The sequence below is a fragment of the Suillus bovinus genome, assembly GCF_016758785.1.
Source record: "Suillus bovinus strain UH-Sbo-P2 chromosome Unknown EDB93scaffold_25, whole genome shotgun sequence".
Taxonomy (NCBI): Eukaryota; Fungi; Basidiomycota; class Agaricomycetes; order Boletales; family Suillaceae; genus Suillus; species Suillus bovinus.
In genome coordinates this window covers 333566-350206 of record NW_024542081.1, presented here as the reverse complement: position 1 = coordinate 350206, position 16641 = coordinate 333566, and the positions used below count along the sequence as shown (strand labels likewise).

At 47.4% G+C, this 16641-nt stretch overlaps 7 protein-coding genes across 7 annotated transcripts; 3 read left to right on the top strand and 4 right to left on the bottom strand.

The window, feature by feature from the left end:
• Nucleotides 1-200: 200 nt before the first annotated feature.
• Nucleotides 201-1585, bottom strand: EDB93DRAFT_1084788 (uncharacterized protein; the record flags this gene model as incomplete). The annotated part of the gene is made up of 6 exons (XM_041445855.1): nucleotides 201-322; nucleotides 379-791; nucleotides 891-969; nucleotides 1024-1109; nucleotides 1152-1394; nucleotides 1443-1585. 6 exons carry the CDS (start codon nucleotides 1583-1585, stop codon nucleotides 201-203), a joined length of 1086 nt encoding a protein of 361 aa, XP_041308035.1.
• Nucleotides 1586-2075: 490 nt separating this feature from the next.
• EDB93DRAFT_1084845 (uncharacterized protein) lies at nucleotides 2076-4046 on the top strand (the record flags this gene model as incomplete). Its single annotated transcript, XM_041445861.1, has 9 exons — nucleotides 2076-2192; nucleotides 2248-2434; nucleotides 2489-2569; nucleotides 2653-2714; nucleotides 2772-3107; nucleotides 3185-3256; nucleotides 3304-3521; nucleotides 3576-3774; nucleotides 3837-4046. The coding sequence occupies 9 exons, from the start codon at nucleotides 2076-2078 to the stop codon at nucleotides 4044-4046; spliced, it is 1482 nt and encodes a 493-aa protein (XP_041308034.1).
• Nucleotides 4047-5139: 1093 nt separating this feature from the next.
• Nucleotides 5140-6466, bottom strand: EDB93DRAFT_1103785 (uncharacterized protein; the record flags this gene model as incomplete). Its single annotated transcript, XM_041447337.1, has 8 exons — nucleotides 5140-5211; nucleotides 5268-5280; nucleotides 5302-5323; nucleotides 5422-5535; nucleotides 5561-5692; nucleotides 5994-6002; nucleotides 6161-6218; nucleotides 6359-6466. The coding sequence occupies 8 exons, from the start codon at nucleotides 6464-6466 to the stop codon at nucleotides 5140-5142; spliced, it is 528 nt and encodes a 175-aa protein (XP_041308033.1).
• Nucleotides 6467-7391: 925 nt separating this feature from the next.
• EDB93DRAFT_1084929 (CRAL-TRIO domain-containing protein) lies at nucleotides 7392-8880 on the top strand (the record flags this gene model as incomplete). Its single annotated transcript, XM_041445865.1, has 7 exons — nucleotides 7392-7584; nucleotides 7646-7668; nucleotides 7716-8042; nucleotides 8092-8158; nucleotides 8215-8266; nucleotides 8314-8405; nucleotides 8459-8880. 7 exons carry the CDS (start codon nucleotides 7392-7394, stop codon nucleotides 8878-8880), a joined length of 1176 nt encoding a protein of 391 aa, XP_041308032.1.
• A 427-nt stretch (nucleotides 8881-9307) lies between these two features.
• Nucleotides 9308-10698, bottom strand: EDB93DRAFT_1250177 (Metallo-dependent phosphatase-like protein; the record flags this gene model as incomplete). The annotated part of the gene is made up of 7 exons (XM_041452963.1): nucleotides 9308-9328; nucleotides 9403-9694; nucleotides 9799-9880; nucleotides 9928-9984; nucleotides 10041-10170; nucleotides 10229-10478; nucleotides 10532-10698. The coding sequence occupies 7 exons, from the start codon at nucleotides 10696-10698 to the stop codon at nucleotides 9308-9310; spliced, it is 999 nt and encodes a 332-aa protein (XP_041308031.1).
• A 1630-nt stretch (nucleotides 10699-12328) lies between these two features.
• Nucleotides 12329-13964, top strand: EDB93DRAFT_373384 (uncharacterized protein). The gene is made up of 2 exons (XM_041456219.1): nucleotides 12329-12940; nucleotides 12996-13964. Exons 1-2 carry the CDS (start codon nucleotides 12691-12693, stop codon nucleotides 13625-13627), a joined length of 882 nt encoding a protein of 293 aa, XP_041308030.1. The 5' UTR covers nucleotides 12329-12690; the 3' UTR covers nucleotides 13628-13964.
• Nucleotides 13965-14672: 708 nt separating this feature from the next.
• Nucleotides 14673-15964, bottom strand: EDB93DRAFT_1280023 (uncharacterized protein; the record flags this gene model as incomplete). Its single annotated transcript, XM_041454437.1, has 3 exons — nucleotides 14673-15247; nucleotides 15303-15359; nucleotides 15415-15964. The coding sequence occupies 3 exons, from the start codon at nucleotides 15962-15964 to the stop codon at nucleotides 14856-14858; spliced, it is 999 nt and encodes a 332-aa protein (XP_041308029.1). The 3' UTR covers nucleotides 14673-14855.
• Nucleotides 15965-16641: the final 677 nt, after the last annotated feature.

Genomic DNA, 16641 nt, shown 5'->3' with positions numbered 1-16641 from the left:
AGTGTCCTGTCCATCCTGTGACGAGCCGTTCATCAACCAGTTGGAACCGACACAAGTACCGATCATTGCATAGAGCATCTCTTCACATGAAACATTCCAGTTGCAGTTGCTATCTGGTACAGTACACGCCATAATGTATAGTCCATCAGTGGTCGCAGTCACAGATGATTCCTATTTGTTACCCCAGAATAACCACCTAATTACCTCTCCTCAAACGGATTTTCCGTGTATTCCAACTCATCGTCGCTATCGTCTCTGTGTGTAGGTGGGACCTGTTCCCGAAGGAGTGATACAGGTCGTTTGGGCAAAAGTCCAAATTTAGCTAACATGTGATGAAATCAGAGACACAAAGCAACGAAAGGGAGAAATACGACTGACTGGCGTCAATTCCGCTCGGGGCACCAATGCCCGTGGACGGCGGCCTTGAGGTGTCACCCGACTGCCGAGCAGGTTCAGGCGGAGGGGACGTGCCCATGCCTGTGTTCGGCGGGGAATACGTCAACGAACCTGTATAGGTTGGGCTATTGCTTGCAACGGATGTAGAGTTCGCTATAGGTTTGGTGGCAAAATTTGGAGGAACGTATGTTGCGCTTGGAGTAAGAGTAAGAACGGAGTTCGCCCTTGGATTTGAGTTGCCTCCAGCGGTACGGGGAGGAGATTGCCAGCCACTTCCACGGATTCCACTTTCGCTCGGTGGATTGGGGTCGTAGTAGGATTCCTGATGCTGCGTGGGTTGTACACCGCCCCATGGAGGTTGAGATGTCTGACCCCACGTAGGCTGTGTATCTTGTCTGTAACGAAAACCATTAGATGTTTCGCGTAAACGACGAACAGATTGGTGAAACAAATTTCAATGGAAGTGAGGGGGGGTTTAGTAAAAGGCTGCGTACCTGGATGCTTGGCCCTGATCGTATTCCTGTATCTTCGCCTTGACTTTTGATACAATTGAAGAGAATGTCCTCTTGCCAGCTAGTGGTTTCCGTAGTCAGTGACTGCCTATGATACAAGTATGGATGTACGTACTCTCTGCTATCTTGTTGAAACCATCCTGGAACTCTGTCATAGTGTCCCGTTGCGGTGGAGTAACTGCCTGCGCCCTACTGTCATACCTTCCAGTTTCAATTCCACTTCCCCGATCGCGACTAGCAGACCACCTCGACTGATAAGATTGAGGTCCTTGCCCCTGCTGCGGAGGGCGCCACTGATTCTGTGCAGCTTGTTCTTCCTCGAGCATGAGACGTCGAGCGAGTTGCTCGTCTAAGTCAGTCTGAGTAGGCTCACGCTGCTCCGGCGGCGGCGGCGGCGGCTGTGAGACGTAATCAGGATCACTCATCCCCAACAGTGTGTCGATTGCAAGGTCCTGGTCACCGTTGACACTCTGAAGTACAGATGATCTGCACGTCATTCAGCACATTTGACTTGACAAAGCACTGCCTACACACAGTAGAGAGTCGTCAAAATCTGGGAACATGGCGTGCAGGCTCGCGATACGTGGATCCACATCGGCACCAAGAGGACGCTGCGGAAGGCTCGGGGTGTCTTCTGCCTGAGTGATAGCAGGAGCTTGGGGCGAAAGAGTAATCATCTCACCAGCTTCTGGTGATTGGGGTGGCGAAGGTGCTACTTCACAGACGGACGGAGGAGATTTCTGGTTGTCGTGTATTCCTGGTGGTGAGGAAGGAAACCGATATGAGTCCTCTGATTCTGAAGGCTGTGATAATGAGGCAGGGTTTGCTATATCTGGCGTATCAGTTTGTCTCTAAGTATTTGAATATAGCAAGCATATGATCAAAGTCGCTCACCTCGAGGCTGGCCATCAATAACTTGGTCATTAGGTGTCTGGGTCATCGTTTAAAGGACGTCTTTACATGTGATCTTGGAGGCCGGTTAGTTATAGGATGAGAGTCTGTTGCGGTCGAGTCCGCAGTCATACGCTGTGACAATGATATAATGCCGCGTAGCTGACCAAATATAGTAAGTATTATATGTGCCGGCGCTGACAGGCCAGGCCTACGGGCTCACCAGCACCCACCATCATATGCACTTGAAGTCGACTTTCACAGAGTTTCTGAAACATGAATGATTTTGTTGCCTGGTTTCAACACAATGGTGGGGTCTTGGATACTTCGATGATGGCCATCGCCGATTTTCCTGGTAGTGGACGTGGTGCAGTCGCACTCCAGGATATACCTGTTGGTATCCTTTCAAAAAAATCTCATCCAAATTGATGGCTCACACGCTTCTCAGGAAAACCATACAATTTTCACGCTTCCTCGCTCACTAACACTATCAACTCAGACCTCGACTCTTCCTTCTGCATTCGGTTTCGACGCATGGAGAAAGCACAAATTGCATAAGGGTTGGGTTGGGCTGATTCTTTGTATGATGTGGGAGGAAGCTCAAGGACACCAAGGAAAATGGGTTACATATCTTGGTGGGTCTTCCCAAACGACCACTTGTCAATTTTTTTTCTAAACTCAATATGTAGCGTCACTCCCGACGCAATTCGATACCCCAATATTCTGGAGTAACGAAGAATTACAAGAGCTACAAGGGACGGCTGTGGTAGGTCTGTTGTCACTTTTTTTCAATTTTTTGTTACATTCTCGTTTATAAAAGTGCACGCACTTGACTGACAACGGTGGAATCTAGACAAGATAGGCCGGGATGAGGCTGAGCGTGACTATCACGAGAAGTTAACTCCGGCGATCAAGGTGGGTTTATTTTTTGTTTAATTTTGCCGATTCGGAATCGAATATTGGGCGAATTAGACTCGACCGGACCTTTTTCCCTCCGATCAAATCGATACATGGTACACACTTCACCGGTATCATATTACAGGCAGCCGAATTCTATCTCGAAGCTTCAATGTAGAGAGATGGGAAGGCCAAGTTGAGCAGGATGCTGAACATATCACAGAAGAAGACAGTAACGAGGACACCCGGGCCAACACGAGTATTGGGAGTGCAATGGATGTTGATGATTCAGGACACGGTGTTGAAGCTAGCAGCGACAGAGATAGTGATGATGAAGAGATAGAGGATACATCAGATATTGCAATGGTGCCTATGGCTGATATTCTGAATGCTCGATATGATTCTGTTAATGTAAGTCATGTCGACATGAAATCCCTCTGTCCCGGCTTTTCTTTGTGCTTGCATAACATTCATACAACTCGTTACAGGCTAAACTTTTCTACGAGAAGCACCATCTTCAAATGGTCACCACGAAACCCATCAAAGCTGGAGAACAAATAGTAAGTGGTCCGCGCTAAGTGACTATGTTGGTTGACATCCATTCAAGTTCAATACGTATGGCGACCTGCCCAACTCAGACCTGCTTCGACGCTACGGATATGTTGATCTTATACCTTGTGCCCATCTAAAGGGTGCGCTTGGAAATCCACAGGACATCGTAGAAGTTCGAGCAGACCTTGTTGTCGACGTTGTTTGTGGTGATGTATCTATTGGCGAGACATGTCGACAACGGATCGAATGGTGGCTCGACGAAGGAGGCGATGAGTATGGCCCTCACTTGTTGTTTTTCTTCTTGTTGTGCTCAAGCACACTATCCAGCGTTTTCATCATCGACGCGAACCCAATTCTCCCTGCAGCGCTGATATCTTTCATACGACTTCTACTCCTCACCCAAGATGAATGGGAAAAGATACGAGAAAAAGGGCGTCCCCCGAAAGCCAAGTTTGATCTTCAAGTCTCTCTATTATTACGAAAAACATTCGAGATGCGCTTGACTAGTTATCAATCAGATCTTGAAGTATGTATTTAATCATTGTCTCAATCGGGGATCGGTGACACGCAAACTATTTCTCGTTTTAGGTCGACGCAAAGCTGCTTGCATTCGAATCGCTCACACTCAACAAGAGACACGCTATTGTAGTGCGACTCGGTGAGAAGCAGATTCTGGCAGGCGCACTTGAAACCCTGCGCCTCATGGATGCGACCTTGAGTGATGTTGGATCTAAAGGCAAGAGGCGTGTTGCGAGTGGGACTACGAGTGGAGAAAAATCAAAAAAGGCCAGGCATTGATCCTACGAAGTCCTATGCACGGACCAACACGTTCGTGTCTTTTGTTCATCCTCATGGTTGTTATCGACATGCAGTGCAGAAGAACGGAGAGTACCGAGTAGCACTTGTCACTAGCCATTACTGGTATACCGATCTTTTCGCTAACCTTCCGGACAGTAACTCTTACCTATCACATCGGTGTGTGTAGTTGGCCAAAGGAGCCATGCTGCATTCTATTGGGCGAAATTCTCACCTATAGTTGGTAAACAGAACTGCACGAGGCGCACTACCGTTGCTCTCGTGATCAGAGCGGCTTATGGAATTATTCAGATAACGTCCAAAAGAAATACTTTTAGTAAGGTTCAACCCCCATCCTTTCAACGGATCCATTCAGCACGCTGTCAAGATGTGAAAGATCTGGATAAACTCTATATATATGCACCTTCCCTTCCATTGCTGTTGATCCCAACAGTTTCGATGGTTGGCAAATGCGGCTGGCAGACGTCACGCTAGCAGATAGTATAATTTTATACACTATGCTATCGATTATTGATCGCCCTGCTAGTCTCTCAGCAGCCCAATGGTACGACGCTGACGCCCGATGCTCGGTAATGTCATCCTAAGTACTCACGCATCTGACGTGAGTTTGTTCCGGCAGAACGGGTAACTGTAGCGCTCACGAATTTCCAAGCATTTGATAATTTCACACTTACATTGGGATCGTGTATCGTGAAATCAAGTGACTGTGGGGGTTTGCCACTCCCCTGTAACTTTTGCTTACCTTGTCTTAGCGTCGCGTCGGCGTTGATAGGATCTTACGATATTGTTTGATGGCTGCTCATGGCCATATTGCATGCAAATAGATGGCCTTATCTGACCATTCTTTAGATTGACATCTGCAGTGGACGAAAACTGTATTGAATTCTCTTCCTTGTTACTCCACTTATTTACACCACCTACCAAAGTCAATCTGCTCCTTTAGCTGCGTGCCACGCGCAGAGCATCTTCTATCGCAGCACGCATTTCCCCGTTTCGTTTTTCCTGCTGCGGACCTCCGGGAAGATGAAATATGTCTTTTATCAGACGAGAATAAATTTGAGTAGCGGTTGCACGATCACAGCGGATTGATTGGTACATGAAACAGGGAAAGAATCTGAGAGAGGCGTAGAGCCCAAAACAGTAGGGCCTGAAAGATGGATTGTAGCTCGTGGTCATGACAATATTTTAACAGAAACCACTTACGACATTGCGGATCCTTGAGCACGATATGGCTTACCCGTCGGATAAGCCAGATGCCACTAAACGGAGATGATGAGACCTATAGGCATGAGCTTTTGAATGCTATTTCGATTCACGAGAGTAAGAATGTAGCATACGGTTGCTGAAAGCCACTTACCGGGATTCCCAACAAGCAACTCAACCCTCATCTTATCTGCGCCGCTCTTGACAGTCCATGGTTCCTCGCCGCCGTCGGGATATATCATCACGAGATTATACTCTCTTTGAGCACCTGCGCAGACGAATTGAACACATACGATATTCATTACACGCAGCGCAGACCCATCCGTCCCTCCAATCGACCATCTTAGATTTCTCAATCAAGAGCCGTAGATCCGAGTCTTGCAGAAGGTTCTCTGTCGGTATTTTGACTCTGTACGTGCCATATGCTGTGGGTCAGGCTGGATCTCAGTATGGACCACCCATGACATACTGCCGCAAAATACTTTGAATTCCGTAAGCACCGTGACCCATAAATCAGCGTGCACAATTTTGCCAGACTCGAGAGTGCATTGAGGCTCACCGATCGATACAACATGCGGTGAAAATCAGCACGCTATTCTAGTACTAAACTCTGTCAGCTTCACCACAAAGGGGGTAACGCTCAGACTTCACGTGAATGTGACAGTAAGGGGGCCCTGCACTCCTCTTCTATATTATTTCTCCATCTTGTCCATGCGACAGTCTCACCGGCGCATCCTATATGGCGAGACGAATGAGTAGTATATATGAATGTAGATGAATTGATACGCATCAACTAAAATCCAATCCTTCAGGCTTGACAGCAACTTCCTCGAGGCCTTTTTCCAGACTCTAGCGGATCAGAAGGCGAGTCATATTTGGGCGGATCTGGATACCAACGCCGGTCTCGCCGATCGCGAGAGTGGCCTCGAGGATGGTCACTTTATTGCCAGCCTGGGCGATGTAGCAATACACAGCAGCAACACCACCAAGTTACACAACTTCCAAGGCGAGAGAACATGACGTCTTTCGTAGAGCTTACCGACCTGAAAATGCAAGCCAGCCCAGCAACCGACGGACTACTGGGCACACACATTTGCAATCTGTCCATTTGTACCTGTTGCCCATTGTAATCTTGTAATTCCTGGCCGCCTGTTAGCCTTCCTATACTCGATCGGCAGTGGCGAAAGAATACACGCCATTATTCAATGGGAGGAAACATTGAAGGACTGAGAGGCTCGTTTTATCTACAGGTTATATTTAATGCCCGGAGTGCCAGGTGACTGATGCACCGGTGAGGTCTGCTTGTTTCTGCGGGTGTGACATGTCCGTAAGTACTTCCGCCCTCATCACTGGTTGCCAGCTACTAGTACCGTACCCCGGCCCTCGGCGCACAAGCTCGAACTGAGACCGGAGGGGCGAGAGCCAGGTAATAGAGAGCAGTACTAACCATTCCAAGTAATCGGCAGAGCCTCTATCGCCTGCAACGAAGTTTATCTGCTGATATCGACCTCTGCGATGTTCAAACTTCAAAATTACCAGCGTTGCCAGGCGTATGGTTTGTCGGTAGTAGCAACGTTAAAGAGCATAATTTATTGCCGATTTTATAGTATTAATTTATGTAATTCAATATTAATGCTTATTTAAAGATATGATATAAAGTGGCGGCTAGTGCAGACCATACGTAGTGATTACAAGAGCTCGGGGTATTTTTCGACTTTGACTGGCTCCCTCCTGGACCAAGCTATCGGTTCAGAAATAGTATTTCACTGAATAAAACCAGCGAAACTTGCAGAATTTGACCGCCGGGAGCACTCAGTTTCGAGATGAAACACAGTAATCGCAGACTAGACTCAAACCAGACTCTCATTTAGATCCAGCATGCTGTAAACATCCCAGTCTGTCACGCAGGCTAAGACTTTCGACATCCCGGTAGTTCCTATCGTACCTGCTCATGCATCACTATCGGGGAATTAAGCAGGCTAAAGGATTTGAACCCAAGTAAGCCTTTGAAACCTAATTGCATTGCATATAATAATGCATACGTAATGACTACGTATAAGTACTAATATCATTACCACCAGTTTGACTAAACTTTACCTTCAAGTTGGTTAGGCTCCTGCGCCCATGAACAACCGTATCGCACGCTCCGTACTGGAGGGCAATCACAAAAGGCTTGTTGCTCAGTACAAAGCAAACCTTTCAGATGTATGTGCTCTCCAATCAATCTTGAATGATGAGATCTTGTCCCATGTGGTCCAAGAATTGGCGCTCAGTGATGCGGACCACGCATGGGCCAAGGAATGGATCTCGGATACAGGTAATTGTCGCAGCACCAAATTTGTAGAACCGTAACTTAGTTGACCGTGATCAAACTGCAGCAACCATTTTCCGTTTCTTACGGGTGAGTGAAATGTTGACCGCTTGCAGCAGCTAAAGCATGCCATGTAGCATCATAGATTCATCCGTTCATTCACATTGAAGGCCATACACACGACACTCATTTGGCGTCTAAACGCGTTGCGATTCTTCGCTCTCCCTTCTCCGCTGCTTCATTGCCTTCCACCGCCGATCTGTGATCCACTTGGCCGTCCCCTCGTGTTTCTCCAGTTGTCAGATTTGCTGACTTGCGAACAATCAACGATGAATGGGTTGCTGATCTCCCTCGAACGCCTGTGTATTCATCTCCGCTCACTTAATAACGAGTCTACAAACCGTAAAACAACCCTTCAATGTGTTTTCGTCGTCGACCTTGAAGGTCTATCAATCCAATCTGTTGTAAGTCAGTACCCCTTTAGACCTAGACTTTTGTTCAGTTCTATGACAGAACCTTAAAATTTTAACATGGCTCATGAAAGAAGTAGTTCCCCGGTATCCTGGAATGCTTGGTGCAGGTAACATGCATCTCTAATCATTTGCGACGATCAAACTCAGTTTTACTTCGTGACAGTATTCTGCCTCAATTACTCTTGGACATATGCAGCGACCTGGTCTATCGTAAAGTGCATTTATTCCGGACACGTTTGTGGTCTGCTTGACCATAACTTAGGTGCCTACTTCCTAAATCCGCGGTTGCCAAAGTCTTCTTCCCATCCAGGGAGGAGCTTCTTCAATACTGTTCTGCGTCAGCGCTACCATCCAGTCAGTCACCCTATCTTGTTGCCTTACACACTCAGCAGCAGTGCATTTATCAGATTATGGCGGTGCACTCTCGCCACTCCACCTCATCGAAGATCCGCTAAATTCGGATGAACAGAAAAGTTGCGCTTCTGTCATTTCACGTGAATGGTGCATGCCGGCGCCCAGCACCGGGCTTCCTGGAACCCTACACCGGCAGCCTTCGTCCGTATCCATACCGCCTCGATCCTCCCTCAACCCTTTCTTCGGCTACCCTGCGGTAGCTTCCATTTCACGACCGCACATGGTGCATCAAGGTCGCCGGCGGAAACGTGATCTGCTGTTGACCCTCTCAGTTCTCTGGTGGAGAAGATGGGGTACACGTATCATCATAATGCTCTGTTTTCTTATCGTAGTCGGTCTCAAACGTAAGCGAGTCAGGAGAGTAGCACGATGGATACTGGGGGTAGCTCTACCTTCTGGTAGCACCCTGCCATGACTTGGACTGTATGATGGACCCGGTATATCATTTCGGCGGTACTGATGCCATGCCACGCAATCAAGAAGTGCCGAGGTATTTACATAACTTGCCTTGCCTGCGATCAATGTTATTGATTAATCATTCTCAACCGGCGGAGTGACCCCTTGCTTCTCCGGGCAACATGGTGCTAGCCAGGCTCAGTCCTTGTTACTTTCGTAATGGGCCTACATCCTGGCACTCAGGAAAGGCCATCCGCAAGATTAATAGCGTAATGCTGGAACATCATGTGGGGTATAGTAAAGAATTGTCGTACTAGTACTACTGCCGTCCGCACAATACAGGTTTACACTATTTGCTACAGCTTGGGCGCCAAAACCGCCGCCGGCAGTTCTCAGTTTCTATCAAGAATGTTCAACTTGGAGCTCTGACGTAGCTTGTTGATATACTAGAGGAAATACTCGGGCAGCTAGGTGGAGTAAACACATGTGTGAGTAGATTGGTCTATTCAAAGATACATGGGCCACAAGAATAGCAACGTACCTTCCCACCAACATTCTGCGGAGCCTGTTGACTCGGACCATCGCGTTCGTTCTCCGGGGCAGCTTCGAACACATTGAAATACATGCTCTCTCCGGGACCCACCTCAAGTATGCTCGCGGAATTGCCGCAACGATAACAATAGTTAGGTGCCGACCAGACTGTTGAAAGGTGTTTGTCAAATAACGACGAATATCCTTCCATGCAGAGTTGATGTGCGCGCAAAATATGCGACATGTTGTTCGTTTCCAAGAACTTGTGTACAACGCCTGATCCAAACGTGTAGCCAGCGCCTCTACATGATCCGTTCCAGATTGAGATGTTAAAGGCAATACAAGCGGAGCAAGGATAAGCCTCATTAGTCAGTAACGCTGGTGACACGCTGGAGTAGGCACGGACCTTGGGGATATTGCAAAGTCTTCTTTCTCTGCATCCGGATCCGACCACACCAAATCAGCCATAGGACCCTCGTGTGGAATTTCTGAACGAAATGAGGGTGTGCAGCGATGGCGAGCGAAGGTAACGTACCTCTAAATCGATCTACAACTTTGATTTGATCTACGGAGTGGATAGACGGCGAAAGACCTGAGACAAGGAATTCATGAGATCGTGGGATTGTGAAAGAACAAATTGCTGGTGACCTCCATGAACACAGAATATCCGATCATCGATTACCACAGACAGGGTCAAGAAGTCGAACATGTCCGTGAAGTACGTCCATACATGTGATGAGCCGTATTTTCGCACACACTCCGTATAAAACCCATAAGTCTAAGTTAAACATTGAGCGATAAGGGAGCTCCATAAACATCATGAATTGATGGCTGACTTGTGTTACAGCCCTTGATTCATGGTTACCGCGAATTAACTGGACTCTGTCGGGGTACCGCAGTTTAAGACACGTAAGGAGTGATATGGTCTCCACACTGAACAGGCCACGATCGACGTAATCCCCTGTGGCACTATGAGAAAAGGAAATTTTGTGGTGAGATGAAGAAAGGAACTCGCCGAGGAAAAGATAATTGGTGTGAGGAGCGTAACCACCTATGCGGAATATTTCGATGAGGTCGTAGAACTGACTTGAGTTTCATGATGAAATGTCATAGAGAGATTGAAGCTACGAGGTACTCACCCGTGTATGTCTCCAACGACGGTTACTGGGGCACTAACATGGACCACATTGGATTCCCTCATGAGAACCTCTTTCGTTTTTGCACATATTTCACGTAAAAGGGCCTCATGTAGTAGTTGTTTGCGGAGCAGTTGCTGTATACACGCGTCGAGATCGAAGGGGGCCATAATTCTGCGGTCTCGTGCTCCAAGTGATTTCAGGAAGGTTAGTCACAAGTCACAGATCCATGTCTTTGTCAATGTTTGGGTACTCTCAATTCTCCCACTCGAATGTCGCCATACTTGGTAAAAGACCATTGAATGATTATCCAGCACGCACATACTGGCACATGCGCAGGCAGTTCAAACAAAGTTTCAACTATCAATTTGATCGTGCTCCTTGGCGCTCTAGAGAGCCATACACTCGGTCAAGAGTGTAAGGTTAAGTTTGCGAGTAGTCAGGCCTGGAAGGACGGACATTTTCTCTCATCGTGCCTGGCTGTGAATTTGCACCAGCCACCAACCCATTTTTACGTTGGCGTTTCAAGCTTGGCCATGGGCGATCCTGAAACGAGCGCTCTGATTGGTGGAAAAGTTTTCGACTAAACGGCATATTCCCTTGAAACTGTCCCACCAGGTTCAAAACTTGTCTCCTGATCACATCCTCGAGGATTTCGCGTGTCTAATGAATATTTACTGTTACCTGGCGCTTGCCGGGGAGGCACGCTGCGGGGAGTCATATACTACATAGTAGCTCCATTGTCAAACTAAACTCACTTTTTTTATTTTATTTTTGTCGACTTCTGGAGCAGCTGAGTTGTGTAGCGTCCCGAGTGATGATTCACCGAAGTCTGTTCTATCCGAGGGGATAGATACACGCTGCAATATGACGGACAAGCTTCTGGCTCCGAGTAGATCAATGCAGTTGATGAATCGCCCTATAGAAAAGTTGCCTCGCAATATTTTAGGCTACCGTCGGTGCCGAAAAGGAAGACGCCTTCCCGAGGACAATAACACGTGGAATAGAAAGACGGTATCAACCTGAGAATGTCGTATCATCGTAGTCGAGATCAACATGAGAATGTCGCACTCGAGATCAATGCACAATGGGGGAGTTCCATCGCCTTTAAGAAGTGACCTGACGTGAGTTTCATCTCTCCTCTTTGGACATCCATCTTCCTGCTAGTGATCGTAAGCGTCGACGTTGTGGAAATCCGCAAGCTCTTGTCCCCGGCGTTTTGTCAACGTGCAATATAGTCTCGTGAGTGTGTTAATCTCGATCATCTTCGGGCGACATTGTTCGGGATGAGCCCTAGCACAGCTACTAACCAATCCAAGATCGTCACGCTCTCTGATTGGACACGAGGCTGCTGGGATTTCCCGACTAACGTTCTCCACAGGGTCCGCTGAGTACTAACAACAAAAGGTATGGTAACAACTAAATCGCTTCCTTTCATTCAACTGGCCACATACAAGTCATTTTCTCATTCTTTCTGTCTCCTTGGAGGGCGACATTCAACGCACTTCTTAAGGGTCATGTAATGGATCTTTCCGCTTAGCGTCAGATGAAAGCAGCATGTCCACGACAAGTTGCTGCACAAGGGCTGCCACTAATATATATGCCTTACGAGAAAACTACAGATCCGACTCGATCTAAAAATCAACTGCCCAGGAACGCACCCTCCCCAAACTCTCTAGCCTCGTGATCTACCCACAGCGATCTTCTGCAAACCTGCCGTTCCTACAAATGGAGGAGTTCTCGTTCTGAGCTCAGCACACAGCTTTCCTCGGTAAGACCCCGTATCTGTCCAATTTTGTCTGTTCTAATTTTTTTTCCATTGTTCCTTCTGTTGCTCCACCCGCTCCCGAGGTGGTACCATCGTTGAACCTTCTTGCCTGACGGAATTTAGTCTCCCGGATAATGAACTTCCAAGACCGTAACGTCAATCGTGATTGGTGCATTCCTCACCCACATGATCTTGTCATATCATGCTTGCAAGAATTGATCTGGCCCTTCCACCGAATATCTCTTGGTGCCGGAGTCATATGCAGCCTAACTTAACTCTTTCATACCGGAATTACGCTCTCATAAGTAATGATTTAGTAACCGATCTACTCATTCATTAAGGTACGTTGTCACCCTGATATGACAGGCGACACCCGAGTCCTTTCACTGCAAAAATGTATATAAGGGCTCGACAAGTAAAAGAGCTGGGAAGCCCTTACTATTCACCAAAACCTTCTTGCATGATGCAGTACCCAAATCCCTACTCACACAACGGTCACCATCAGACACAACAACCACATGTTTCTTCCCACCATCCCCGACAATCTTCTTCCAACTCGAACACTAATACCTCCTCATATCCCCAACAAGCACAGGTATTACCGGGCTACCCGCTCGACAGTACTTTGTCCAATGGCATATTAGGTATCAATCTCTCCAAACGGCACTTCATATTGGTAGCTAACCATCTTTCAACCAGGAACCCACACTAGTAATTCATTACAACACCCTCCTTTTTCCAACCACCCGCAGCACGGGACATCACCTGTCATGGATACGCGCAGGTCATATTATGCTCCTCCTCCAGTTCCTCCTCCTGCTCCGGCGAATCAGTCTAATACTTACTACCCCTCACATCATCACCCGTCTGGGCCAGGTCCACAGTATACGATGCACTCCCATTCGCATGTCGATCCTCAGACTCTCCATACTCATTCAGGACAACAACAATTCATCCCAACACCATCACAGACGTATCAAGTATATTCTAATGCCGTGCCATCGAACCCGCGTTCCCGCTCCACCGTTGAACCATACTATCATATGTCCCCCAATCCCCAACACACCACCCAGGGCAGTTCACCCCCTACCGCGCCACGTCCTGTGCATACATCCCCCTCTACAAACCCAGCACTTATCGGAGATCGCTTTCCCTGTGAGCTCTGTGACAGGTCATTTACTCGTTCGCACGATAGAAGGAGACATTATGAGACCGTGCACGCTACAACTCCCGTCCTACATCGATGTCGTTACTGTGGGAAGGATTTCAGTCGCGCGGACTCACTTAAACGCCACATCGATAATGGATGCGACGAGATGTCGCACAAATAGATTTGGGAATGACTTTTTGATTATCTCTCAACCCAACTTTTACCATCCGGGTATGGTCCTAATTCTTCATTTGAGCATTACCTCCACTACGTTAACCATCATGTCATATAATTTTCCGCAGTCCAATACTTGGAGCGTGCTTGTACTTATGTGTATTCTTAACTACTGCACTAGACTCGGAAGGATCCTCCAGTAGTCCTGCGTTAACTGGTACGCAGTTGCTAAATACGACGCGATGCATATTGTAATCTATTACACAAATACTCTCAAATCGCGAATCCCCTGCTACTTAGCGAGAGCATGATATTTCTGACTATCGCGCCCACGGCGACGTTGGGTGACCGATATCAGATGCAGATCCAAGGCCTAGAATTCTAAAGTCTGCACGTCACATTTTGGGTCATAGGTCCGACTAGGTACTTATACATATATATATATAAGAAATGGCTGGTCATTATGAACTCAGACAAACTCGGACAGTCTGCTGATCACTCATGGATCAATCGATCACGCTAGTTTTCATCCGGTGTATCAGTGATCAGTGGAGCCATTCCAATTTATTGATGAAAGGTACTTTTCCCGTTATTGACTGCCTTGGGTGCGGGGGCCCGGTGAGTCTTGGTCATGTCACCTAGTTTTTGGAGAGAGGCTACCGTTTTTGCATAGGCGCCGAGAGAGTTCTTTGCAATTGCTGTGCCTATCGGATGATATGATAGGGCGATATTCTGAAGGGCTGTGACCGCACTGCTGCATGGCACATCTGCAACCGAATCAAAATAAGGATTCAGTGAGTAGAAAACCATCCCGAGGACCTCGGGTGGGACTACCCACATACACAAGTTTGTTTCAAGAACTGGGCAAGAATGACATGTTTGTTTTTTCAAGAAACTGTCTTGCGATAGTGCGGATCCACTTTTGGGACCTGAAAGGAACAAGTTTAGTGTCATCAAACGCGGTGCCTGTTCAAACACTGGCAGTACGTCGGCGAGAACAGCACCGCCAGCCGCTCGCTTGGTACTTACGACGCGATATGGCTGTGTTCGAACGCTTTGCAATCGGAAACCAAACGAGATAGCTCAGCAGAAGATTCACGTAGTAGGAAACCACAAGTGATAGCGGGCCCGTGTTGGCGGAAGAGAAAATATGAATGACACTTTTAGTGGTAAGCTCACAAAGAACGCGGCACGAGCTGATGCACGTATGAATAATCAATGCATCGACATAGATCTCAATCATTATCGTCATCACCTGAGTCACTGTCTCTGCTTCCGTTATCTACCAGACCCTCGATTTCGACCCCGGGATTATCATCTTCGACATGACCATCTTCTTTGTCTGCGCGTTTCTTGTTCAATTTGTCTATGATTTTGTCGGCACGGTTGAATATTCCACCCGTAGGGGCGCCGCATGCTAAGCACTTGGGAGTTTTGGCATAGCGTTTGATTGCACAAGCCGAACAATAATAATGTCCGCACCGCGTGACCACTGGATCTGTATAAGGTTTGCGGCAGATGAGACAAGCAAAAGGTATGTCCTCATCATCAGAATCGGAGTCTGACACATTTTCGACTAGTTTCCGCGGGGTTTCAGCGAGTTTATCCAATTGCCAACCAGCGAGATCTGTCCAAAGTAATTATATTGAGTTTCTTTAAGAGTAAAGGCTATGCAAACATACATGTGCCACGGTCGTGCAAGAATTTGCAAGTGTCACCGAAACCGCAGTACCCCGTTTCTGATCAGGATAAATGTTTTAGCATCCGTATCCGTCGGGAAAGAAACTTACGAACCTTTGTAGTCTTTACAAACATCGGGCTGATAATCGATAATGGTTACAGTACGGATGGTGCTCGTGCCTCGCTGAGGACCAACACGCATGGCTTTGGGTACTTCCTGACTTTTCTTCAGATGACTTCGATAAGCATTTTGTCCCCTATACAGCCCATCATCAGGTATTTCCTCTTCCTCTTCGCCTCTGTCCGCTTTCTCTTTCTTCTGACGTTTTGCAAGTAGCTCTGCGGCTTCGTCACCAGCTAGTATCTCAAGTGCTGCGTTGGTGTGCGACCCAGCTGCGGTCCACTTCACAGCAGGACCATCACGTTCCACAAAGTCTGGATTGTTCATTTCATCCTCCCGTCGTTGTGCAGCCGTACGTTTTGTGCCAGCGCTTAAAAGATTGCCAGTTGCTTTACGGGAAGGAAGAACCACCGCAGACTTGGATGAAGACGGAATCGGTGCTAATCCATGGTGAGGCGGAGAGGCTGATCTTTTTCTGGATGTTGCTGGTCGAGATTTTCCCTTCTTGAAGAATGGGACCTTAACGTCGTTTGTGGCGGACATGGTTCTCGGTGAAGGTCTGCAACTTCAAGCTCACTACCGGTTGAACCAATCTTAGTCATGCTTCCATTAGTAAGCTGCTAACTCGATTAGTCCATGACTGACGAAACAACACTTTGTACGGTCAATTGCATTATTATAATTGATTTGTGCACTGACTAGTCCCTCCATAAAAGAACCGTACTCGTCCTAGCTGCTTCAAGTAGTCTTCTATTTGCAGTCAACACTAGCCCAGGGGTGACTCAAGAAACCAAGGCACAATTTACTCATGCACTCAAAAATCAGTGCAAACTCTCAGTTCCACCGCGGCCATATCAATAACGTACCCCGGTGCCATCGAATGTAGCAACTTTTGAATTTGACTGCACTTAATATGACATCGTCATCTGTATCTGCCAGCTCTGGGCCGTGTTCGGCGACGAACGGAGTCACAACCCCTTGATCATGCGCTCTGCCCAGGCATCAATTTTGACTCGCCCATCAGCCCTGCAGGGCATACTTACACGGAGGCAGGACGGAATCTGCCTGGCAGGTATCATATCCACCGAAATATATGAAATCCGTACAATGGTATTGGATATCAAATATTACATATGTTTGTGAATATGACATTCGAGGGAACATCCCTTTCAATCTCGTATCTAGTATAGGCTATACTATTCCCCATAATATCTCGAGTA